The sequence below is a fragment of the Oncorhynchus nerka genome, linkage group LG13 (genome assembly GCF_034236695.1).
Source record: "Oncorhynchus nerka isolate Pitt River linkage group LG13, Oner_Uvic_2.0, whole genome shotgun sequence".
Taxonomy (NCBI): domain Eukaryota; kingdom Metazoa; phylum Chordata; class Actinopteri; order Salmoniformes; family Salmonidae; genus Oncorhynchus; species Oncorhynchus nerka.
Window position 1 is genome coordinate 78,729,760 of NC_088408.1, and position 27,611 is coordinate 78,757,370.

At 44.9% G+C, this 27,611-nt stretch overlaps 1 protein-coding gene across 1 annotated transcript in view; it reads left to right on the forward strand.

Moving 5' to 3' along the window:
• Positions 1–27,611, forward strand: part of LOC115140217 (autism susceptibility gene 2 protein-like) — a 504,463-nt gene that overhangs the window by 209,269 nt on the left and 267,583 nt on the right. Inside the window, 2 exon segments of the mRNA XM_029678423.2 lie at positions 16,072–16,173; positions 22,386–22,421. Of these exon segments, the coding sequence (XP_029534283.2) occupies positions 16,072–16,173; positions 22,386–22,421 (138 nt within the window).

Consider the following 27,611-nt stretch of genomic DNA (forward strand, 5'->3'; position numbering starts at 1 on the left):
GTCACATACGCCAAATACAACAGGTGTAGACCTTAGAGTGAAATGCTTACTTACAAGACCTTAACCAATAATGCAGTTTTAAGAAAAATACGTGTTAAGTAAAAATAGATTAAAGTAACATAATTGAAGAGTAGCAGTAAAATAACAATAGCGAGGCTATATACAGGGGTACCGGTACAGAGTCAATGTTAGTCAAGGTAATTGAGGTAATATGTACACTACCGTTCAAAAGTTTGGGGTCACTTAGAAATATCCTTGTTTATGAAAAAAAAGCACATTTTTTTTCCCATTAAAATAACATCAAATTGATCAGAAATATAGTGTAGACATTGTTAATGTTGTAAATTACTATTGTATGTCATGTTCTGACCTTAGTTCCTTTATTATGTCTTTGTGTTAGTTTGGTCAGGGCGTGAGTTGGGGTGGGTAGTCTATGTTCTTTTTTCTATGTAGTATTTATGTGTTTGGCCTGGTATGGTTCTCAATCAGAGGCAGGTGTCATTTGTTGTCTCTGATAGAGAATCATACTTAGGTAGCCTGTTTTCCCCATTATAGTGGTGGGTGATTGTTTTCTGTCTCTGTGTCTTCACCAGACAGAACTGTTTCGTTTTCGTTTGTTCTCCTTGTTATTTTGTTTTTTTGTGTTCAGTATTAATAAAGGAAGACGAATCTCGTTACATTGTAGCTGGAAACGGCAGATTTTTTAATGGAATATCTACATAGGCATATAGAGGCCCATTATCAGCAACCATCACTCCTGTGTTCCAATGGCACGTTGTGTTAGCTAATACAAGTTTGTTATTTTAAAAGGCTAATTAGAAAACCCTTTTGCAATTATGTTAGCACAGCTGAAAACTGTTGTGCTGATTAAAGAAGCAATACAACTGGCCTTCTATAGACTAGTTGAGTATCTGGAGCATCAGCATTTGTGGGTTCGATTACAGGCTCAAAACGGCTAGAAACAAAGACCTTTCTTCTGAAACTCGTCAGTCTATTCTTGTTCTGAGAAATGAAGGATGTTCCATGCAAGAAATTGCCAAGAAACTGAAGATCTCGTACAATGCTGTGTACTACTCCCTTCACAGAACAGGACAAGTACATTAGAGTGTCTAGTTTGAGAAACAGACGCCTAAATTCCTCAACTGGCAGCTTCATTAAATACTACCCACAAAACACCAGTCTCAACGTCAACAGTGAAGAGGTGACTCCAGGATGCTGGCCTTCTAGGCAGAGTTCCTCTGTCCAGTGTATGTGTTCTTTTGCCCACCTTAGTCTTTTCTTTTTATTGGCCAGTCTGAGATATGGCTTTTTCTTTGCAACTCTGCCTAGAAGGCCAGCATCCCGGAGTCACTGTAGACGTTGAGACTGGTGTTTTGCGGGTACTATTTAATGAAGCTGCCAGTTGAGGACTGTGAGGCATCTGTTTTTGTGTTAGTGTGTTGTGGGACCAAAACTGGACCCTAGACATGAACAGAGTCATTGCTAATTATTATAGCTAACTTATAATCGTTTGTGTTATTTTCAGTCAGTCAGCATCAAGGTGCATAAGGCAAGGCCAAGGGACACAGTAATCTCAGTCTTTAACCGTAGGCGACATTGGGTCGTTTCGACAAAGGTTAAAACTTCCTCAAACTGTTTTATCAGGTGATAACAATGTTTATGCCTCACCTTATTTCTTATCTCAGTTGATTTATGAGGTTATAGAGATTAATAAATGATACATCCTGTTGTTATAAAACCACTTTGGTATGTATGAAAGTCAGAGTAAAGGATATTACATTGTGTAATACAGTTATCAAATTTAATTGATATATTGTCTTTATTTATCCAGGTAAGTCTTTGAGAACATATTCTCTTTTACAATAACAACTTTTTTTAAATGCATGAGGACAACGAACTGTCTGTCTATCTATCTATCTACACGACATCACCAAATGTATGTGGCCACCCCTTCAAATTTGTGGATTTGGCCATTTCAGCCCCACCCGTTGCTGACAGGTGTATAAAATTGAGGACACAGATATGCAATCTCCATAGACAAACATTGGCAGTAGAATGGTAAGAATAGAATGGTCATTGGTAAAATGTCTGCCCTGCTAGAGCTGCCCTGGGCAACTGTAAGTGCTGTAATTGTGAAGTGGAAACGTCTAGAAGCAACAACGGCTCAGCCGCAAAGTGGTATGCCATACAAGCTCACAGAACGGGACCGCCGAGTGCTGAAGCGGGGAGCGCATAGAAATTGTTTGTCCTCGGTGGCAACACTCCCTACCGAATTCCAAACTGCCTCTGGAAGCAACCTCAGCACCAGAACTGTTCATCAGGAGCTTCATGAAATGAGTTTCCATGGCCGAGCAGCCGCACACAATCCTAAGATCACCATGCACAATGCCAAGCATCGGCTGGAGTGGTATAAAGCTCGCCGCCATTGGACTCTGGAGAAGTGGAAACATGTTCTCTGGAGTGATGAATCACTCTTCACCATCTGGCGACGGACGAATCTGGGTTTGGTATTTTTTTTATTTTTAGGTGGCCCCGATTAGCTGTTGCGAAAGCAGCAGCTACTCCTCCTGGCGTCCACACAAAACATGAAAAATGACAATATACAGAACATTAATAGACAAGCTCAAGGACAGAACTACATCAATTTAAAAAAGGCCCACATAGCCTACATATCAATACATACACACAAAATATCTAGGTCAAATAAGGGAGCGGCAATGTGTGAGCTGTTGCTTCATCTGTTTTTTGAAACCAGGTTTGCTGTTCATCTGAGCAATATGAGATGGAACAGAGTTCCATGCAATAATGGCTCTATATAATACTGTACAATTTCTTGAATTTGTTCTGGGGGCTATGAAAAGACCCCTTGTGGCATGTCTGGTGGGGTAACTGTGTGTGTCAGAGCTGTGTATAAGTTGACTATGCAAACAATTTGGGATTTTCAACACATTAATGTTTCTTATAAAAATAAGTGATGCAGTCAGTCTCTCCTCAACTCTTAGCCAAGAGAGACTGACTGCCTAGTATTTATATCAGCCCTCTGATTACAATGAAGAGCATGACTTGCCACTCTGTTCTGGGCGAGCTGCAGCTTAACTAGGTCTTTCCTTGCAGCACTCGACCACACGGCTGGACAATAATCAAGATAAGACAAAACTAGAGCCTGCTGGACTTGCTCTTTGGAATGTGGTGTCAAAAAAGCAGATACGATCTTGAATCATCAGCATACAAGAGTAGCAGGCCTAGAGAGCTGCCCTGCGGTACACCACATTAGAAAAGCTTCCATTAAAGAAAACTCTCAGAGATCTATTAGATAGATAGCTCTGAATCCACGATATGGCAGAGGTTAAAAACACATATGTTTTCTCAACAGCAGGTTATGGTCAATAATATCAAAGGCTGCACTGAAACCTAACAGTACTGCTCCCACAATCTTCTTCTTATCAAAAATGTTCAACCAATCATCAGTCATTTGTGTCAGTGCACTACATGTTGAGTGCCCTACTCTATAAGCCTTCTGAAAGTCTGTTGTTAATTTGTTTACAGAGAAATATCATTGTATTTGGTCAAACACCATTTTTTCCAACACTTTGCTAAGAGCTGGCAGCAAGCTGATAGGTCTGCTGTTAGAGCCAGTCAAGGCAACTTTACCACTCTTGGGTAGCGGAAAGACTTTGGCTTCCCTCCAGGCCTGAGGACAAAGACTCTAGGCTCAGATGAAAGATATGACAGATAGGAGTGGCTATAGAGTCAGCCACCATCCTATGTAGCTTTCCATCTAAGTTGTCAGTGCCAGGAGGTGTGTCGTTGTTGATCGATAAAAATGTTTCCATCTCCCACACTAACTTTACACATTTCAAAATGCTTTTCATTTATTATTTGTTTTTTTTATGCATGAGTATGACGGCTCGATGTTAGTTGTTGGCATTTCCTGCCTAAGTTTACCTACTTTTCCAATTAAGTAATCATTAAAATAATTGTCAACATCAAATTGTGTGATGAATAAGCCATCTGATTCAATGTAAGATGGAGTTGAATTTGTCTTTCTGCCCATAATCTCATTTAAAGTGCTCCAAAGCTTTTTTCCATCATTTATATTGTTTCTTCTTGAGTTTAGTCACATGATTTCTCAATTTGCAGTAAGTCAGACAGTCAGTTTTGCAGCCACTCCTTTTCCCCCCCATCTCTTTCAATCATACAGTTTCTCAATTCCTCATCAATCCATGGAGCTTTAACAATTAATCCATTTTTTAAATGTTATTTAACTATGCAAGTCAGTTAAGAACAAATTCTTATTTATAATGATGGCCTACCCCAGCCAAACCCTAGTCCTGACGACACAGGGCCAATCACGGCCGGTTGTGATACAGACTGGAATCGAACCAGGGTCTGTAGTGACGCCTTTAGCACTGAGATGCAGTGCCTTAGACTTCTGCTCAACTCGGGAGCCCAGTTAGAAGCTTCCTCTTGAGGGGACAGCTTGATGAAAACCTGTCAATATTCAGGTCTCAAATAAGTAGACCTCTCTGTTTACATCACATACACTATCAAGCATTTCACACATATTATTTAGATAATGACTGTTAGAGCTTGGTGGTCTATATTAACATCCCCCCCAAAAATCTTTAGATGTGCCAAGTGAATCTGCAACCACAACACTTCAATAACACATGACATAAGGTCTTCTCTGAGCATTACAGGGATTGGGCTCTGAATATATACAGCAACACCTCCCCCATTAGCATGTCTGTGTCTTCTACAGATGTTATATACTTCTATTGCTACTGCTTTCTCATCAAATTAATTATCTATGTGAGTCTCAGAAATGGCTAATATATGAATGGTATCTGATGTTAGCAAGTTATTGATTTCATTAACCTTATTTCTAAGGCTACATATACAGTGCCTTTGCGAATGTATTCGGCCCCCTTGAACTTTGCGACCTTTTGCCACATTTCAGGCTTCAAACATAAAGATATAAAACTGTATTTTTTTGGGAAGAATCAACAACAAGTGGGAGACAATCTTGAAGTGGAACGACATTTATTGGATATTTCAAACTTTTTTAACAAATCAAAAACTGAAAAATTGGGCGTGCAAAATTATTCAGCCCCTTTACTTTCAGTGCAGCAAACTCTCTCCAGAAGTTCAGTGATGATCTCTGAATGATCCAATGTTGACCTAAATGACTAATGATGATAATTACAATCCACCTGTGTGTAATCAAGTCTCCGTATAAATGCACCTGCACTGTGATAGTCTCAGAGGTCCGTTAAAAGCGCAGAGAGCATCATGAAGAACAAGGAACACACCAGGCAGGTCCGAGATACTGTTGTGAAGAAGTTTAAAGCCGGATTTGGATACAAAAAGATTTCCCAAGCTTTAAACATCCCAAGGAGCACTGTGCAAGCGATAATATTGAAATGGAAGGAGTATCAGACCACTGCAAATCTACCAAGACCTGGCCGTCCCTCTAAACTTTCAGCTCATACAAGGAGAAGACTGATCAGAGATGCAGCCAAGAGGCCCATGATCACTCTGGATGAACTGCAGAGATCTACAGCTGAGGTGGGAGACTCTGTCCATAGGACAACAATCAGTCGTATATTGCACAAATCTGGCCTTTATGGAAGAGTGGCAAGAAGAAAGCCATTTCTTAAAGATATCCATAAAAAGTGTCGTTTAAAGTTTGCCACAAGCCACCTGGGAGACACACCAAACATGTGGAAAAAGGTGCTCTGGTCAGATGAAACCAAAATTGAACTTTTTGGCAACAATGCAAAACGTTATGTTTGGTGTAAAAGCAACACAGCTCATCACCCTGAACACACTATCCCCACTGTCAAACATGGTGGTGGCAGCATCATGGTTTGGGCCTGCTTTTCTTCAGCAGGGACAGGGAAGATGGTTAAAATTGATGGGAAGATGGATGGAGCCAAATACAGGACCATTCTGGAAGAAAACCTGATGGAGTCTGCAAAAGACCTGAGACTGGGACGGAGATTTGTCTTCCAACAAGACAATGATCCAAAACATAAAGCAGAATCTACAATGGAATGGTTCAAAAATAAACATATCCAGGTGTTAGAATGGCCAAGTCAAAGTCCAGACCTGAATCCAATCGAGAATCTGTGGAAAGAACTGAAAACTGCTGTTCACAAATGCTCTCCATCCAACCTCACTGAGCTCAAACTGTTTTGCAAGGAGGAATGGGAAAAGAATTCAGTCTCTCGATGTGCAAAACTGATAGAGACATACCCCAAGCGACTTACAGCTGTAATCGCAGCAAAAGGTGGCGCTACAAAATATTAACTTAAGGGGGCTGAATAATTTTGCGCACCCAATTTTTCAGTTTTTTATTTGTTAAAAAAGTTTGAAATATCCAATAAATGTCGTTCCACTTCATGATTGTGTCCCACTTGTTGTTGATTCTTCACAAAAAAATACAGTTTTATATCTTTATGTTTGAAGCCTGAAATGTGGCAAAAGGTCACAAAGTTCAAGGGGGCCGAATACTTTCGCAAAGCACTGTATTAATATGTGCTATTTTCAGCCCTTTTCTGTGTAGTTTAGACATAAAATGGAAAATAAACAAACAATATAAAAAAATATACATTTAGCAGTCCATTAATCAGTTGGTGTGTGTGCTGCGGGGTTGAAGTTACGAACCCATAGGTTTGGCTCTGTCATCCTTTCCAGGCTTTTGGGAGGGTGGACAATGAGCCTGTCATAGTGGATGTAAGCAATGTCCCCATGCGTTCTGGCAGCTTTCATGGCTGGGATCAGTTCTTTCCTTTTCTGGTGCACAGCTTCAGGATAGTCCTCGTTGAGGAAGATATAAGTTCCTTTCTTTCCAGGACAGCTACCTTGTCCTTGAAGCTCAGGAACTTGATCACTATCAGCCTGGGCCTGTCGGCTGGGCTGGTGGTGTGTTTTCCAGTTCTGTGGGCGCGCTCCACCTCAATCTGCCTGTGATCCATCTTCAGTTTCTCCAAGAATATTTCCCTCACTTTGTCCTAAGAGATTTTGCAATTCTGTCCACATCCATGTTGTTCTGCCTTGATTGTCCCTGGAGATAATGGGATTTCTCTGTCATTGTTATCATGGATTCACATACAAAACTTATGTCCTCTCTCAATGACTTACAGATTGCTGGCATCTTGCCGTTCTCCTGTTTAAACTCATCGAGCCGACCCGGGAAGAACTGCAAACTCTTCTTCAGGTCCTGGACCTCACTGGTCAGATCATCAATTATTTTATTAGTTGACTTAGTATTTGGACACAACCCTTGAAGCTATTTTCTTGTTGTTGTAACAACTGCTTGTGGAACTATTTTTGTTTGTTTTTAAAGGTCCTTCACCTGTGATAGAGAGACACCACTGTCCTCAACGGTACTCCTGCTGGCTTTGGTCTTTGTCATGGTAGCAACGTAGGCTACACTGTTACTCCTCACAGTTCCAGACAGGGCAGGTCACTGGGAAGATTGAAAACAACAACAAACAGCAGGGATCTAGACAGTCACAAGCCCGGGACAATCCGCGGTCCCAGCCTCAAGGTTAACCCCGTCGCGGGCTGCGTTCAAGCCCTCAAGAAAACCAAGCTAGCTGCTATGCCAAATAGCTCCTTAGACCCAGCCTTGGTTGGCAGAATCACTGAACAGAGAGTTGTAGTCCCAGCAACTGATGCCAACCATGTCACGGGATCCAAACTCAAAAGTTAGCTAGCTACTAAGAAACTTTTCAATAAACTTTCCAAACAACAAACTGAGCTCTCCCTCATTCTGCGTTTGGCAGATGCAAGGTGAACATTACCTGCCGAATGCATTGTGACAACTGTAAAGTTTGGTGGAGGAGGAATAATGTTCTGGTGTTGTTTTACATTGTTCGGGCTAGGCACTTAGTTCAAGTGAAGGGAAATCTTAACTCTATAACATACAATGACATTCTAGACGATTCTGTGCTTCCAACTTTGTGGCAACAGTTTGGGAAGGCCCTTTCCTATTTGAGCATGACAGGGCCCCCCTGCAAAAAGCGAGATCTATACAGAAATGGTTAGTTGAGATCGGTGTGGAAGAACTTGACTGTCCTGCACAAAGGCCTGACCTCAACCCCATCGAACACCTTTGTGATGAACTGGAACGCCGGCTGCAAGCCAGGCCTAATTGCCCAACATCAATGCCTGACCTCACTAATGCTCTTGTGGCTGAGTGGAAGCCACAAGAGTAGGTGTCCACATACTTTTGGTCATGTAATGTAGATAGATAGATAGAGACCGTATCTATACAACCAACCCACTCTAATGAGTGTGTCTCGTATGCATTTGGCATCTTTTCTAGTAATGACATTTTCTACTACGTTATGCATGGCAGTGACTGTATATTTAAAATGTTCTATTTGTAGATCTTCTCTAATAGCCTGCTGCCTTCATCTTCTCTATGAAGATATCGAATCATATAGAAAACAAACTACATCAAAGAATACCTGTCTTTCTGAAACATCAAATCAAAATCGAATCAAAGTGTATTGGTCTCGTGCACACGGTACAGTGCTTGCTAACTCTCCTCTACAATGCAGCACAATAACAATATCAATCAAGAATCAAATGCCAAATACAGTCCAACAATAACAAGTAATACAAAATGTAAGAAGAAAGAAAAAGAGTCAGAAAACATATCTGGACCATTGAAGGTGTAGGGTAATGCTGTCAAACCCAGAGGTCAGCTGTTTATTTATTTCTCTCTTTGAATGTTCCATTTATTTTTTAAGTTGAGGGAACTTTGACTTACAAATAATTAAGCTGAGCTTCAAATAGAAACAACAACACAACACAAAGTGAAGTGAATGATTTGAATGTATCTCATTAGCATGCGTAACCATTTGCAAAACACGCTCCTACTTTCAACACTAACAATGTATGCCGGAATCAAAGCCTGTGTATTTTAGAGGGGGGTTGAAGAGGGAGAGAGAGAAGGATAGATCTGCATAATTTGCCGCTGATGTTGACTCGGGTAATGAAGAGAACACAAATTCTGAGGATTGCTCTTGCTCTCGTTTCTAATATCATTACTACCATTTCAACATCATTGGCCTAATTGTTGTTGTTAGTAGTACTGATAAATGCTTCCCTGGGATAAGGAGTGTGTGTGTGCTCGTGCGCGGGTGCAAGTGCGTGCGTGTGTGCGTCCTTGGGGGCTGTGTGGTTATCAGTGCAGGGCAGACATTGTTTTTTAATGACCCTGGCAGGTGAGCGGGCAGAGTTGGGAGGGGCAGAGGGGTTGCTGGGGGATTGGGGGTAGGGTGGGAGGTGTTTGGGGAGAGCGTAAGGCCCCTGGGAGAGGTACTGAGGGATGAGTCCATGTTCAGGTGTGTCTCCCCTCCCTCTGGGCTCCCTCTTCTCTTAGCTCCCCTCCCTCTGGGCTCTCTCCTCTCTTAGCTCCCCTCCCTCTGGGCTCTCTCCTCTCTTAGCTCCCCTCCCTCTGGGCTCTCTCCTCTCTTAGCTCCCCTCCCTCTGGGCTCTCTCCTCTCTTAGCTCCCCTCCCTCTGGGCTCTCTCCTCTCTTAGCTCCCCTCCCTCTGGGCTCTCTCCTCTCTGAGCTCCCCTCCCCTGGGCTCTCTCCTCTCTTAACTCCCCTCCCCCTGGGGTCTCTCCTCTCTTGGCTCCCCTCCCTCTGGGCTCTTTCCTCTCTTAGCTCCCCTCCCCCTGGGCTCTCTCCTCTCTTAGCTCCCCTCCCTCTGGGCTCTCTCCTCTCTTAGCTCCCCTCCCTCTGGGCTCTCTCCTCTCTTAGCTCCCCTCCCTCTGGTTTCTCTCCTCTCTTAGCTCCCCTCCCCCTGGGCTCTCTCCTCTCTTAGCTCCCCTCTCTCCCCCAGGAGACACATGGTGAGAGTGATTGGAGAGCTCTGCAGGGATGAGATGAGGCTCCACTCTACTGTTCATCTGTTACAGACAGGGCCAGTGGGATCTCTCCTGAGGGGGAACGCTGAATTAGGGCAATGGGCGTTTGTGGTTTTTAAGGTTGACTTGTTTGTTACTGTGTGGTGGAGGAGGAGGGGGATGTGGGAGGATGAGGAGGGAGGAGGCCTCCTACTTAGCTATCTATGTGTGGTATATAATCTTCACACTAACACATCCTGGCTGGTGGGTTGTTCTTGTTCATTTGTTTATGTGCTACAGCTCATTTGTGTATTCTGCCTGTGTTATTTTAATCTGGCGAGTGACTGTCTTCTCTTATCCCGGTGTCACTGCCAAGAATAGAAACGCCATCTTGTTGCAATTTCACAAGCTCATATTTGTTCCACTCGCAAAAATGATGTAGTCCTTCCTGACTGACTGCACTGTATCCAGAGAGAGTTATGGGAGTTTATGCGTTCCCTTTTGATGTGGTCATTTATTACGAGGTGGATGAATAATACATGATTAAGACACGTAATGGATACACTGGGACCGGCAGTAAGTCCACTACTTTGTCCTTGGGCAATTTTTTTGCCTGGGACTTTGAGTGTTGTGGCTGTTACCATTGCAGTAGGACGGAGGTGGATGTAATGTTGAAGGAGGATGGGTTGGGGGGTGAGAGGAGGAGGAGGCAGAAGCGACGTGTCGGGGGCTGCTGAGCTGAGGAGGAACAAAGCCAGGAACTCCTATACCACTCGCTCTCCTTCCTTCCCCTGCCTCCTAGCAGCTGCCACTTCTGAGCCTGAAGAAAATGAAGGCAGATGAATCAATTTGGCCTGTGGCCCTAAAGTGCACTTGTCTGTGCCCCAGCCTGGCAGGGAATAATGAACAGATAGATTGAGCCGGTGCTCTGCGGCACTGAGGTGCCTCTCTCTGCTGCTGCCTGCCTGATGCATAGCATTGTTGGGCTGGGCCACACCACCTCCCCCTCCCTCCTCTCCTCCCCATCCCCCAGCAGCAGAGTCTTTCTCCCTCACTGCGTCTCGTTGGGTTAATGGGGGTGAGGGTCCTTTGCGCAGGACACTTTTCAGAACAAATTAGAGGAAGGATCTGTATCCTGGCAAACGCCCTATTCCTCCCCTGCATCTCCTTTTGTCCACCCTGCCGACCGTAGCCCTTCCACAGCCCCACAGCCAGCAGAGAGGAGCTGTGAAGAGAGGAGATGAAGGTAGAGAAACAGCCAGGAGGATGTCCAGGTCTGGAGGAGGGTAATAAGGACTGACACCGGGATGAGGCTGAAGCACCACCTCCCAGACTACAGCTGACAGGTGAAGAAAGGGCGGGGAGAGGAGAATGAGGAGAGAGAGGGAGAGGTGCTGAGGGGCTGAAAGCTTTCTAATTGGAGCAGGACGGTTGAGATCCTTCTGACATGGAGGCCCTGAAATGGCTGGCCTGCAAGGTGAGAAGAAAGAGCATGACAACAAAGCATCCCCCAGCAGCCACCAGCTCCCTGCCTGCCTCCCTGCCGGCGGGTGGCTGACTGCAGGTTGATCGACATGGGGGAGAGGCGGATTAACCTAGCCTACAGTAGCTTAGCCTAGCGTGAATGGACTATGTCAGACTCACTGAAACACTGCTGTTTTTATTAATGTCACAACAAGCGCGGTTTGTTCTCAGTTTTTTTCCCTTTCTTTATAAACCCCTGCAGTTCAGTTCAGTGTAAATGAGCAGGCTCAAATCGGCAGTCAGCAGCTACTCACATTGGGAGAAATGAAGATGCTAGAGGGCCCTTTGAAGCTAATTAAAGAGCACAGAGCAGAGCCTCCAGAGAGAGTTTGTCCGCAGAACAGACATGTTCAATACCCAGACTAATGGGCCTAATTTCCAGTGCATTATTCATGTACAACACACACGTTACTTGTGTAGTTTTTTATTTCTGCGAAGTGCCTTCAATGGGGAGCAGAGAACCACTCGCTGCCGCTTGAACTCAACCTGTTTAACCTTGCCCGTGCTGCGCCTGGCAATTCTCCACGTTGTCTAAAACATGGCCCTTTAGAGAGCTATTCCCCCTAGCGTTACCCAGAGTGCGTTTCAAAGACTTCCCATGATCCTTCAGTGCTTCAGGGAGCCATTTTGACCTTGATCTTTGTCACAGGATTGGCCAATCAGATCTCAGATGAGACCTTTAGCGCCTCCCACAAGTCCTCTGTAATGTAGCCTTGCCCTTCAGTGCTAGTGAGAGAACAATTAGTGTGTGTCCCAAATGCCACCCTATTCTCTATGTTGTCTTCCACTAAATGATTCTCTATGTAGTGGTGCACTACATAGGGAATAGGCTGCCACTTCAGACATGCCCTTAGTAAAAAAATTTTTTAAATGAAGAGATACTGATAGATCTCAACCGTTTAAAGCCTCTCCTTGGACCTGAACTAAACACACCCTTAATCACAGTCTGACATGGCCAACAGAGCCGGCAGTCTCTATCACAGGCGGTGAATGTAAGCCTGAATCAATTCCTCCCGTCCTGCTGAACAATAGGTTAGAGAGCCTCCTAACAGGCAGGCAGCCAGGCAGGCAGCCAGCCAGGCAGGCAGCATCGTTAAGCTTGATACCTTGTTAGCCCCTCTACTCTGATCAATAATCAATGTGATTGCTGACTGAGGATCCACCACTACAGGACCTGCTGGAGTGTTAACACTGTGGCTGGAACATTTGTCAGCGCTGATGCCTGGTAAACAAAGTAATCAGAGTGCCTGACTGTCTCCCTGGCTCTCAGTGAACTGCACTTGACTTGACAAGATGACGTGAACCTAACCCCCTCTCTCTCTCTCTCTCTCTCTCTCTCCCCCTCCCTCCCTTCCTCCCGTTGTCTGGAAGGTGGCTGGGTTCTTTGTGCTGCTCTTCCTAACAAAAGTAATAATCATAAAGCCTACCATCCATTTTGAGATTCAAGGAATGGTTAGCTTGACAGCCAGTGAGAGAGATGCAGAGAGAAAGAGAGATGGAGAGGCAGAAAGAGGTAGAGAAAGAGTGAGTTGTATGACGGCAGACACCTGATTACGACCACCTACAGGGTCACACTCTCCTTCCTTCGTTCCGTCCTGTCTGTCTGTCTGCACCCTGATTGCAGTATGTTGTCGTAGCATTCTGCCATTCTGCCATGCTGTCACTGCTGACCTCAACACCATGCTAGCACCTTTCATCCAATCAGCAGGCCTCATCTGGCCTGACCGGGGCCTCACCAGGCAGGGTAATTAGAAAGAAAATGTGTCTATTTGGCTAGTCGCTGGGCAGACATACAGAAGGGCTGACAAACAGCCAGGCCAGCCTCTTGCCTCTCTTTCTCTCTCTCAGCCAGGTGGCAATGCCTCCGCCACGCCGCCTCAGTACAGGACCTGTCAGATTAGCTGATGACCCTTTTAATTCTACACGGCCGGGGGCCATAATTGATATTTACAGGGAAGGTTAATTGTAGCAGTGATGTGTTTAAATGACAGTGGAGATCTGGAGACCGAGGCTAGCCACCACGTGCTAGGGCCACCAGGGACCAGAGCAGGCTGCTAGTCAAATGGATTACACCCCACAGGCAGCCATCAGCCGTCCCCATTGTCCTCAGAGAGGGGCTTGTAGAGGGCTGATAGGACGAAGTGCTCCTGCGGTGGGGTGGGCTACCTCCTATCTCCTACTCCTCCTCGACTGACTGTGGCAGTGTGGCTGCCTCCTATCTCCTACTCCTCCTCGACTGACTGTGGCAGTGTGGCTACCTCCTATCTCCTACTCCTCCTCGACTGACTGTGGCAGTGTGGCTACCTCCTATCTCCTACTCCTCCTCGACTGAATGTGGCAGTGTGGCTGCCTCCTATCTCCTACTCCTCCTCGACTGACTGTGGCAGTGTGGCTACCTCCTATCTCCTACTCCTCCTCGACTGACTGTGGCAGTGTGGCTGCCTCCTATATCCTACTCCTCCTGTGGCGAGCTGGCAGTGTGGCTACCTCCTATCTCCTACTCCTCCTCGACTGACTGTGGCAGTGTGGCTACCTCCTATCTCCTACTCCTCCTCGAGTGACTGTGGCAGTGTGGCTACCTCCTATCTCCTACTCCTCCTCGACTGACTGTGGCAGTGTGGACTCCTCCTCGACTGACTGTGGCAGTGTGGCTGCCTCCTATCTCCTACTCCTCCTCCTGCCGACTCCTCCTGACTGACTGTGGCAGTGTGGCTGGACTGACTGTGGCCTCCTATCTCCTACTCCTCCTCGACTGACTGTGGCAGTGTGGCTACCTCCTATCTCCTACTCCTCCTCGACTGACTGTGGCGTACTCCTCCTGGCTGGCAGTGTGGCTACCTCCTATCTCCTACTCCTCCCTCGAGTGACTGTGGCAGTGTGGCTACCTCCTATCTCCTACTCCTCCTCGACTGACTGTGGCAGTGTGGCTACCTCCTATCTCCTACTCCTCCTCGACTGACTGTGGCTGTGTGGTGGCTACCTCCTATCTCCTACTCCTCCTCGACTGACTGTGGCAGTGTGGCTACCTCCTATCTCCTACTCCTCCTCGACTGACTGTGGCAGTGTGGCTACCTCCTATCTCCTACTCCTCCTCGACTGACTGTAGCAGTGTGGACTGACTGTGGCAGTGTGGCTACCTCCTATCTCCTACTCCTCCTCGACTGACTGTGGCAGTGTGGCTACCTCCTATCTCCTACTCCTCCTCGACTGACTGTGGCAGTGTGGCTACCTCCTATCTCCTACTCCTCCTCGACTGACTGTGGCAGTGTGGCTGCCTCCTATCTCCTACTCCTCCTCGACTGACTGTGGCTGTGTGGTGGCTACCTCCTATCTCCTACTCCTCCTCGACTGACTGTGGCAGTGTGGCTACCTCCTATCTCCTACTCCTCCTCGACTGACTGTGGCTGTGTGGTGGCTACCTCCTATCTCCTACTCCTCCTCGACTGACTGTGGCAGTGTGGACTGACCTCCTATCTCCTACTCCTCCTCGACTGACTGTGGCAGTGTGGCTACCTCCTATCTCCTACTCCTCCTCGACTGACTGTGGCAGTGTGGCTACCTCCTATCTCCTACTCCTCCTCGACCTATCTCCTACTCCTCCTCGACTGACTGTGGCTGTGTGGTGGCTACCTCCTATCTCCTACTCCTCCTCGACTGACTGTGGCAGTGTGGCTACCTCCTATCTCCTCCTCGACTGACTGTGGCTGTGTGGTGGCTACCTCCTATCTCCTACTCCTCCTCGACTGACTGTGGCAGTGTGGCTACCTCCTATCTCCTACTCCTCCTCGACTGACTGTGGCTGTGTGGTGGCTACCTCCTATCTCCTACTCCTCCTCGACTGACTGTGGCAGTGTGGCTACCTCCTATCTCCTACTCCTCCTCGACTGACTGTGGCAGTGTGGCTACCTCCTATCTCCTACTCCTCCTCGACTGACTGTGGCAGTGTGGCTACCTAAATGACTTAAATGTAAATGTACCTCCTATCTCCTACTCCTCCTCGACTGACTGTAGCAGTGTGGCTACCTCCTATCTCCTACTCCTCCTCGACTGACTGTGGCAGTGTGGCTGCCTCCCATCTGTCCTAGGAATATGGGTCGCTGCCAAGCCAACGCTCCTCTCATGGCTTGTCTGTCTAGCCCCTACCAAACAACACATGCTCTCAAGTTGGCAGACCCAAAGAAGCAACTTCATCATTCAGTGGTGCACCACTGGGCATATCCGCTATGTGCAGATTGTAAACAATAAACTGCAGATTGTTCTTGGATACAGGTGTTGCATCAATGTGAAAGTCATTACTTTCAGGCAGACATGTTGGTTACTGGCAGTGCTACTTTGCATACATTCAAAACTATGAACTGATCCTGAGACATGGGGCTACCAGTTTGCCTTTGTGTTATGGATGGGTTCCCATAGTGTGAATGCACCACACGATGCCAAATGTGATTACACATGGAGTTTGGGTCGTGTTGTATCTTGTAGTTGCTGTGTAGTTTTATGTGGTATCAAGTTGGTCTTCTTTGACTCGAGTCTTACTAAAGCAATACTTTGTCTCTATTCTATGAAAAATGTTTGGTAACACTTTCTATGGATACCCTCTTCATAATGCATTATAATACACAACATATTATTTTTCTACTGTATAATAACGAATGCTTCTTCCTCTGTTTCTTTCCTCTAGACCAAGGCCCTGCAGGTGCGCCCGGTGAGGCTGGATGAGGATGGGGCCATGCAGGAGATCAACAGACCCAACAGGAGCACGTCTAAAGAGCACCTGAGTGAGGTAAGAGAGACGCGCTAGTCCTACCCCCCAGACCATTAGACCCCCAGATAGGCTTGGGAGGTGTACCGTATATCTCGTATACCGGGGTATTTGGGAAAAGCCACGGATGGCTTTTCAATGCCTTCAATTACTGTCAACAGTATTTATTTGAAGTTTTTCAATACATTTTAAATTTGTAGATACTTTTTAAGTTAATACCAGCAGTCAACTTGTGCAATACGTTAGGAGATAAAGCAGGTTGTATTCTTCATTTCACCTGTCACATTATTTTACATTTATGAAACTTACTGTAGTTCCCCAGAACAGTTGAGTCAGTCAGGTGTTTGTTTGTAAATAGCACAACGGGAGACAGCAGGTGCTGGTGAGTCCATAGCGTTCTATATCTATCAGAGTCTCTGTTGTGCTGCAGACATGAGGTGATGAAGCTACACTTGAATGTTTGCAATCAGATATCTTATAATGGCTTTCTGACAGAAGTCAAAGAGCTCTAAATGAGTTGTCTGTACAGCTGCCATTTTTTCCATGTGCTTCTTACTAATATTTTTGTTTTCCTCTGCTCCATGTACACGTGCTGAATCACAATTTTGTTCACTTGCACAATTTCTCTCGTTCCCGTTTGCTTGTAGATGTCCACACTCACCGAAAATAAAATTTGGTAGCTAATAGCTATACTTGTATAACTTTATGAGCTGGATTTGCCTGTCTTTGAAATAGTTTTTTTTTTCACTCGTTAGCATTTAGCTAACAGCTTCTATGAGATTTCGCTATTAGTTTGTGCTAATTGTGTTAGCATTGTAGTAAAATAAACCCAATGGGCTTTTTTTGCGCTTTCCTTGTGTGCTATGCCTGTAATACTGTAAATCACAGGATAAGAGAAGGACAGTATGACAATATTCAAATCTGGATACCGTTCAAGCCTACCATTAGACCCCCAGACCATTAGACCCCCAGACCATTAGACCCAGAGACCATCAGACCCCGAGACCATCAGACCCCGAGACCATCAGACCCTGCGACCATCAGACCCCCAGACCCTCCTGGCTACGTTATGTATCCCGGAAAATCCTCCAAATATGCTATGGCCAAAGTAAACTGTTTTGCAATAACCAGAAAAGCAAACCATTAGCTGAATATATCAATACATGCCACATCATGAGTTAATAAAAAAATACAACATGACTGCCTACCTTGTTACAACGTGGTTAATTAGGGCTGTATCTCCCCCAGACCCTCCAGAACTCCTAACAGGAGACCAGACCAGCAGCAGGCTATCTAGTTACCTAGTCCAGACTCACACGTCATAAATCCACATGCAATAGAAAACCGTCCTGATCAACAGCGACAAGCAGACAACTATTAGCCAAGCCACACAGACACACAGCTATCACACTAGGATTGCATCCCAAATGACACCGTGTTCCCTATATAGTGCACTACTTTTGACCAGGGCCTATATGGCCCCATAGGGATTAGGGTGCCATTTGGGACGCATACTAGATGCCCTGCGACATTCAAAGCCTGCTATGGTTATGTAGATGTGACCTAAGGCTGTTCCACTAGGTGGTAGCTGACCCTCGCCGACCAGGACAGCAAAGAGTTAAAGGTCTTTCCAATTACTGCCGTGTGTGCGTCCATATGCTAGCACATTTAAAAGACAAGTGGGTGGTATAGAAAACGGAGGCAGCTAGGGTGTCGGTTGGCGCTAGGGATGAGATAATGAAATTTAGATACAGGAAAAGTAATATGAATTTATGCAAAATCCCCAAGCGGGTCATTTTAAATCAATGTAGAATATGCTTCCTAACTAATGCCTGTCAACCAGGCCTCCCAAACCTCAGTAAATTCAATCAGACAGTTCATTTAGCTGGAGGATGTAAGGGTGTGGGGGGGGGGCTGCAACTTCTACAGTCAAAGAAGTGATCGAGGAAAAATTATGGAGAGAAAAGATTTTAATGAACTAAATGCGTTGTTCAAGCTATTCAGAATTCCCAAAGAAAATCTAGAGATGTGGAGAGAGAGAAAAAAACACTCCCCCACCCCATTCACATGATATTTTCCCTTTTCTAAGCCTTCTTCTCTCTCTCTCTCTCTCTCTCTCTCTCTCTCTCTCTCTCTCTCTCCTGCCATTCCTCATGAATTTGGGCTGTTTTTTAATGAAAAAGTCAGGAGAAAGTGCTGGGTTTGGCAGATAAAAGGGTGCTGGCGGATGACAGTTCTGACAGGCAAATGCGACAGTGAAGGGTGTTGGGGGTACGGGGAGGAGGAGCGGGGGAACTGTTCAAATTGCATGCTGTAATCGTCGACGGTGTTAGATATGGCATGTCTCCCTAATCTCCTGCCAAATAGATAGTGCAAAGACGCTGATCGCTGTAGCAATGCCATCCATCCCTAGCTATCCATCTCTTTAAACCACAGATAGGATCTCTGAGCAGAGCTGGGCCCACTCAGGGTGAGACCTGTCTGGCCACTGCTGGAGAGGAAGGGTTTCCTTTCACTGTCTTCTTTTTTCAACTACTGCCTCTGCACTGTGAGAGAACAAACAGTCATTTTCATTAAATGCATAACTCATATTTGATTCCTACACCAAAGTGGTCCCAGGCTATAAGAGTTCTTAACTAATTATGTACTGTGCTGTAGCCGTGATTCATTAGCCAAATGGATTTTGTGTTGATGGACCAGCCCCTGGTTCAGCTGGTCCCCGGCAGAAAGCTGTTGTACAGGCAGGGATTAGGGAAATGTGGAGGGAGATTTTCTGTGCTTCTGTGTCAGTGTGCAGGGGGGAGGGTGGAAGGGAGAGAGAGTGTAGCGGGGGGAGAGAGGGTGGCAGTACTGCTGGGGTCTCACCCGCTCAGCCACCCACTCCTGCTGGAGAGCTCGGAGGCCTGCTGCTGGCTGCATGCTGGAAGCTGTCCCCGTTTTTACACGCACACACACAATTCACACTCTGCCGATCCCCGATTGGCCCATTTCAGTTTCCGCATCTCAAAATCCAATAGTCTGGCCCGAAGGAAAACCAACTGCCAGGCCTCGCCCTGCTTGTCGCCGTGGCTTTGAGGGTCCGGGGAGGGGGCGTGGAAATGGGGAGAGGATTAGAGGGCGAATTTAGCAACATTTCTGTTCTCCGGGGCTGTTTAGTTAACCCTAAAACGCAGCCAGCGTCCTCCACACCCCCCTGACTCCCCCCTATCCTCCCCCACCTCACTGCTGCCTCTCTGGGGCAGGTTCTTAAATCCTTTTGAAGTCCTAAGCGCTTCAGAAATCCATTGAGAGCCATGTATAATGGCTTTTAAGAGAGAGTGTTTAGCTGAATCCCAGCCCCATGGCTTATGAAACGCTGCTTTAATGGATTCTTCCCCTCTTCTCTTCACCAAGACTAAATCCAATGGATTGTCCCTCATTATCATTTAAATAAGCCTCTCTTTCTACTCCAAACGCTCCAACTTGAATGAACCCTGCATAGTAAGGCTAATTCCAAATGGCCTTGGCCTCCTGTTACTGAGTCACACACACATGCACACACACATTATGCATGCATGCACATTCACTCACACACACACTACACGTACGTTGTTCGCTTTTGCCCCTTTGTGTCCACATATATGGCTGGCCCTGCCCCTCTGCCCTCCACCTCTACCCCTCCTTCTCCCTCCCTCTATCTCAGGCGGTGGGGACAGGAGGGGTGAATGGAGAGGGAATAGTCTTTTGATTCCCGCAGAGCTGACTTTCCGGTTCACAGTAGGACACCTCCCTAATTGTCACAGTGGGGTTGAGACTGTGATTCAGAAGGCACAGAGGCACTGATGAGGGCTAAAGCGCAGAGGAAGGTGTGGGAGGGAGAGATGGAGGGATTGGAGGTACTATGGACAAAATTGGTCTAGCAGAAAAGTCCCCTCCTGAGACTGCAAATTGCCAATCGAAATGGAGGAATAAAGGGGGGAAAGTGGAAGGAGAGGAGTGAGAGGAAGGAGAGGGAGATTTGGAGATTGGTATTCTGACTGTGACCTGAGTGAGTGACGGAGAGAGAGATAAAAAGAGAGAGTGATGGACTCTCCCTGTCAGAGGCCTCGTCTATCAACAGAAGCGAGCACACTGTATGTCAGCATACACATGACAGGGTTATTATATAGTATCAGTGTATTTGACATTATATATAAGTGAATGAGACAACCATTATTGGGTTTGTCCTATGGACAGTGCCAACAGAAATTGTATTTGAATTCCATAATTTTGAATTTATATTAGGATATTGAATTTGAATTTGAATTTAAGATTTTTTCATTTGTAATGCACAAATTGAATCATTGAATTCACAAATTGAAGTTGTATTTCATGATTTGAAACTGAAACTGAATGAATATTAAATTCAGTTTAAAAATGACATTTAATGGAATATTCATATTCAATATTTATATGTTCAGTTTCAATGTGGTAGATACTGCATTAATTTACTGTGTATCAAGTTTCCAAACTATCATTTCACGTTTATCAAAGTTTCATATATTAAACTTTTCAGATGCATTCAGATTGGGTTTTCAAATTCAGTTCTTTAAATTCAGATTCAAAACCAGAGACAACATTGTGGTACTTTGCCAATCAGGAAAGGTAGAGGAGCATTGCTCTCTGTGGTAAACGGAAGCTTCGGGCATTTTCTGAAGCCAATGTGGCATGTTTCACTTCATTTAAACTATTTTGACCCCAATCCTGAAAGATTGGACTCTGGGTAACTTGTCTGAGACCTGAAACGTTGCCTTGTCTGGCGCACAGGAGACCTGGGTTAGAACCCCGTCAGTCAAACTAACACGTCTTCAGGTCTCAGGCAAGGTTGCTCCTCACATGCATGGATCACCAAACTACCTCTGTTGCACTCTCATTAAATGGGGTTCACAGATCCTGCTGCTTCTGTTTGCCACAGAAAGGGTTGTTGTTTAGCAGTAGGCCTGATTTGAACCCAGTCAGTTATATTGGTGCCGTGATCTCTGAATATGCGGTCAAAGGGGGTTGAAATGTAACTGAGGAGGTTCGATGAACCACACTCTTTTGATGAGTAACTTTACTGGAGACTTGAAGACTTGTTAGCTTCCTGAACTCATCCCTATGGGCTTTAGCTGTGGGCTAACACAGTCCTGCGAACCCAGTCAGTCACAAGAGCACGATTAAATAGGGAGTGGAAAGGCTATCCTTAGAAGGGCTTTGACGGGACTATTAAACTATATTCTTATTGGGGCAAATTGCGTTTTTTTGTGACACTACGTTCTAACATGCCTTGCACGGCCTGTGAGGGGAACAGAAGGCACGTTCGTGTTCCAGAGAGTCTAGGCTCTCAGAAATGGGGTCATAATAGCTTTTAGCCAAAAAACTGTTCAAATGCTAGAGACAAATTCATAGGAAGACAATACATTAAACCATTCACATTGGCTTCAGAAACTGCAAGAAGCTTCTTTTTACCACAGAGAGTGTTTCATTCCATCTGTTCTTCTCTACATTTCCTGGCTGGATAAAGTACTAGGATGTTGTCTCTGGTTTAGAAACTACATTTGGAGAACTGAATTTGAATGCATCTGAGAAGTTGAATATATGAAACTTTGATAAACTTTAAATTATAGTTGGTAAACTTGATACACAGAAAAAGTATGCAATATCTACTATTTTGAAACTGAATATATAATCATTGAATTTGAATATTCAATTAAATTGATATTGAATTTGAAAACTGAATGCAATATTCATTCAACTCAGTTTCAAATCATGAAATACAAGTTACATTTATGAATTCAATGATTTAAAAAGTGCAGAAATTAAAAAATATCCAATTCAATTTCAAAATCCTAATACAAATTCAATATAATGTAATACAAATACAATTTCTGTTGCCACTGAAATCGCTCAATATTGTCCATACATGCATACAAAACTCAACTTTGACCCTGAACTACTCCCCATTACTTATACTGTAAATGTTATCCCACTCCACTAAATCATTTTTTCACAAATCAATGAAAGATGGGTTGTTAAGGGTGATGCAATGGAATGGTATATTTATGTAGTGCGATACTGTATTCATGTTTCATCTGAGCTGTTGTTCACTCCAAAAACATGGGAGACAGAAGGTTAACATGAATATTGATATTAAACTATAGCGGCCTCATAATTTCTGTGTCAGCGGCTGGCTCATGGCCCCTAAAGGTCAACCCTGTTCTCCTCTCTCTCTACAGAGCTCCACTCACTCGCTGTCAGGCCGGGGCTACTCGGTAAGTGACATTTTCATGCTTCATGACTTTTATGGCAGAATTACAATCTCCAACGGCCCTCTTTATGGCTCCGCCGCTCGATACTTTTATTATGTTAAATAGAGTAATGGAGAAATCATCAAATTAGGGACATTAATCTTGAATGACTGGTTAAATTGTAGGAAGGAAGGGAAGACACTGAGCCCCAAATGGCACCCTATTCCCTACGTAGTACATTACTTTTGACCAGGGCCCCATAGAGTGTCTTGCTCTACCTTGGGTAAATGTGCCTATTTGATTGACATCCATCACGTCAGGCCAGGCAGGCAGGCAGCCATTCAGTGGTTTAGCAGTTTAAGTGTTGGAGGAGGTGTCTTCCTCCAACTGCCTGCCATCTAGTCATTTGATTCAGTTGTCAGACATTATGCTTAAAAGCCTTTTTTTTAAGTGAGTGCCTGCATTGATACACAAAAGTAATTTTCCCACTATACATTTAAATAATATACTACCTTATCCTTTTAGAAAACGCATAGCATAGCTGTTATTATGTAGGCCTATCTTATGAATAGGGGAAATATAACTCCTTTCACATTGAGCGCTATACTTTCGTTACCGTTGAATTGAAAATGTAGAATGTGTTCTTGTGCAAAGTGAAAATGTTTATAAAAAATCTTGTCAGCCCATTCGTTTTATAATGTACACTGGTTCATTTATTGTCACTAGGAAACTATTTTTCCCATTTAAAAGTATATTTTGCAGACTACACACCAGTATGTGTTTTTCAAACCTAATGATCCTTTTCACTTATCATTATTTGCAGAAAGCTGATGAGTATTGCTTTAATGATGAGGCTCGGAGTTGATAGAGGCAGTCGTGAGTCTTTCTAGTTGTCCATGTTGTCCTCTACACTCTACACAAAAAAACAAGGTACTATCTAGAAACCTAAAATGGTTCTTTGGCTGTCCCCATAGGAGTCTTTGAAGAACCATTCTTGGTTCCAGGTAGAACCCTTTTGAGTTCCATGTATAACCCTTTCCACAGAGGGTTGTACATGGAACCCAAAAGAGTTCTACCTGGAACCAAAAGGGGTTCTACGTGGAACCAAAAAGGATTATCCAATGGGGACAACCAAATAACCATTTTGGAACCTGGTTTTCTAAGCGTGTACATGAAAGGGCTAATTTATAGAGAGACTTTTATCTCCCGTTACAACACTAGACCTGCCTGTGAGTGTCATGGCAATTCGTATTGTAGCTTCAGTGTTATCAAACAAATAAACGACATCTATAAATGGTTTGTCACTGCTAATCAGGGGAAGAGTATCTGCTGAGGTAGCGTTTAAAGAGCCAAACAAAGCTTAAGTTAAAAGACATTGATCTGTGTGGGTCCTTATGGTGCTACTGCTGCATGGAAATGGAACATGTCCCATTCCTATTCCCTCATGGCTGCATACTCTCACAGAGATGAAAACAAACAAGACCTCCCGGAAGCTGCTGCAGCCCTTTCACTTGAGCTGTCAGTTTGAGTCTGGTGGAGGGAAGGAAGGAAGGAGAAGGCCCCCTGTCTTTATCTGTTCTTTACGGATAGCCAGGCAGGGGGAGGGTGAGAGAAGAGAGAGAGTAAGATCAACAAAGATCGAGAGAGAGGGAAATAGAAAAGGAGGGAGGGAAGGAAGGAAGCAAGAAAAAAGCAAGAAAGTGCACAGGGGCAGGAAGTCTCACATTGTCCTATCTGATGGTGCTGCCCTCTGGGCTGCTTGTGGGCAGAATGATTCAGAGGCTCGGTTCTCTCAGAGTGCGCTCAACTCTGACTTCTGGGGCCGCACAGAGGCCCTTATCAGCAGGTGCTCTGGGCTCTGAAATGGGGCCTCGGAACCACCAGGGGCCTGTCTGAGAGAGGGCGAAACGAATGCAGCCAACGGGAGGTGTTGTGGCTGGAGGAAGGAGAGGGGTAGCGGGTAGGTGGGGGGTGGTTTTATCTGTCACAAGGCACTAAGAGATCAAAAACCCAATCTCTCTTGACAGTTTGTTTTCCACTTCTATAGGAGATAACGCCTCCGCTGTTTCCCCTGACATATGTTTCTGACGTTGCATGCCTGCCAGGCTGCTTTATCAGAGAGGTTCATTTGAGACGTAAAAGAAGACATTCAGATGTAGACATATACGGAATTGGAGTTGTAGGAGGACTGAAGCCGTAGGTTCAGTAGTAAAAAATTATACATTGTTGGAACATCATATTTATAGGTACATGTTAGCATGTATTAACGTACAATATGGCTAGTTCCCCATTAGCATACATGAGCTGTACACATCCGACTCCTTACATTAATCTGTATTAAACTCCATCGCTGATAACAGGTCATATACAGCACAACCACTGAGCACCACTATCAGTCTGAGGTATAATTGGATGTGGAATAGTTTCAGGTCCTGTTTCCCTCTCCTCTCTTCTGTGTTCCTCTGGCTTTATTATAGTGTCACACGTTTGGGAGACAATATCTGGCCCATTTCCTCAGCTGTTCACTACCTGCTTGTTTTTACAGGGGAGAGGAGAAGGAGATGGCCCCTGTCCCTAAGTCTTTCTGGTGAATTATCTTTCTCTCTGGGGCCCTCGATAAAAACCTCCAGTCCTCCTCTGTGCCTCGCTCGGCGAGATAGGCTTTTAAGAGACGGAGAGAAATGTCAAAATATCACGATGTGGCTATCTGCCCCTCCAATATCCTCTGCAGGCTTGAAACAGAACAGAGGAAGACCGTTTACGAAAATATAAAACAGCTCCTTTTCACCAAGAGGAAGCGATTGAGCTTCCCCCAGCCACTGAAGGCCCAACTCTTGTTTTCCCCCCTTCACAATGCAGTCTTGAAAATGCAACACAGTGACCAGGGCAGGGTTTCCCAAACTCGGTGCTCGGGACCCCAAGGGGGGCACGTTTTGGTTTTTGTCCTAGCACTACACAGCTGATTCAAACAATCAACTAATCATCAAGCTTTGATCAGCCCAATGTGTAGTGCTAGGGCAAAAAACTAAACGTGAACCCCTTGGGGTCCCGAGGACCGAGTTTGGGAAACGCTGGACTAGGGCCAGACCCTTTCAATGATGGACTCTTTATGTCACTGCCTACGTCGATAAAAAACAAACATCCAGGGACTGAAATTCCAACAAATCACGAGGCAGACATGCCAGAACGTCGCGATTCAAAACCAAAGTTTGCATGCAAAACCTTTATCATGGTTTTAGTAGCCGGCAGGTAGCCAAGTGGTTAGAGCATTGGGCCGGTAACCGAAAGGTTGCTAGATCGAATCCCTGAGCTGACAAGGTAAAAATCTGTTGTTCTGCCCCTGAACAAGGCAGTTAACCCACTGTTCCTAGCCATCATTGTAAATAAGAATTTGTTCTTAACTAACTTGCCTAGTTAAATACAGGTTAAATAAATAAATGTAGTTGATGCAAACGAGCCACCTGTGAAATGCACTCGTTAAAAATTACCTCTGATTTCCATCTTGCTATTTTATTCAAGTGGATAAATTAGTGACGTAGGCATTGACGTAGTTCCTCTGTGCCAATAGAGTCACTGTGTTGCCTAGGGTCCGGCTTTTCAGGCTATTCATAATGATTGTAGATAGACCTTGTACTGAGATGCAGTTGGAATGCTGATACTGTACGTTTTTGGGAGGGTTTATCAGTATGTTAGTAGTTACAAGCTCTAGGTTGAGCTGGAGTGTTTATAACTCACAGACACACCTGTTGGGTATTACCCTGCTCCGATTGATTTAATCCTATTTTATGCTAGATGAGTCTACACTCAAACATAACATTCACAAAGTCATCTGTGCGTTTCTAAAACAACCTCATTTAATTGATTTGGCATTCATGACCTCCGCTTTGTTCCAAATAAATGTAATTGTCTGACAAGCAAGGTTTAAAGACAAAAGATCTTTATCAAATACATAATAAGCTCTATTAAAAAGCTTCATGGTTTATTTAACTAAACAACATGATTCATCGGATTAAATGTTAAATAAACCGATTGTTATAAAAGCCAAAGAAGGAAATTGAGGGGAAATTATACAACATATTTAATGTGATTTTACTATAAAAATGTACATTTTTTTCATTGAATGTAACGTCACATATTACCCATCAATACACCCTATGAGCTGAGGAAGGCCCTATCTTTTCCCCTACATTAAAACTCTCTCCCTCTCTATTGCTCTCTGTCTCTTTCTCTCTGTATCTCTCTGTCTTTCACTCTCTCTCTATCTTTGTCCACAGTATATTTGTCTACCCCGTCTCACCTTGAAACTCCCCCATCCCAGACCGCCTCTGTTCGGCCATAGTTTCCATCGTCTTGCAGGTGTCTAGCTACATACCAGCGGCCCCTGCACATTGTGAAAATTAGTCAAATAAACCAATGGCCCAGCAGGAAAGGCTTGGAGTCCTGACATTGTCCCCTCCCTCTAGTGAGGTGTTGTCTGTCAGGGGCGCTCCAGAAGGGCTGTCCGGGTTGAAAACCCTATTTGATTATGCCTGTGTGCGGGCCTGCTTCAGAGCAGGGGCCTGCTGCTCCCCTCTCGCCGGGGGAGCCCGGCTGTTGCCACTAGCAACAGATAAAAATGTCTGTTAACCACAGCAGGGCCCACAACACATCAATCATTTGCTCCAGATAAAGGCTTTAGGCTTCTGGGTGCCCGGCACACTGAATGGCGGTGGACAGAAAATCCCCTTTCCAATGACTGCACAGCCCCTATGGTGGAGGGGTGGAGATGCCATTTAAAATCCGCCAACACAAAAGGTACTCTGGGAGAGGTCATTTGAATAAAAAGGCGACATGGTGAATTAGTGCAGGCCTGGCCTCAGAAACCGCCGGCATAGTTCGCTTGTTCTAAATGAACTCTTAATTGCTTTTGCCCACTTGGCTTTACGCCTAAGGCTTTGTGCAAGAGATGGGGAGTTCGGCATCACTGCATACCCGCATATGACTTTTCCAATGGAATTGATATTAGTGACTGAAAAACAACTTAGAATGACCTAGAGGGCTGTGAAGTGATTTTGGCCCAGTGGCATTTTTCTCTAGAGGTGACTTTAATGGTTCATTTCAGCCCTTTCTCAATCCAAACCACTGTTAAAGTAGAACTAATATTAGAGAATGTACAAGGCTCTATGTAGATCTAATAGATTATTAAATGAATCACAGTGTTACAACCATGTTTAT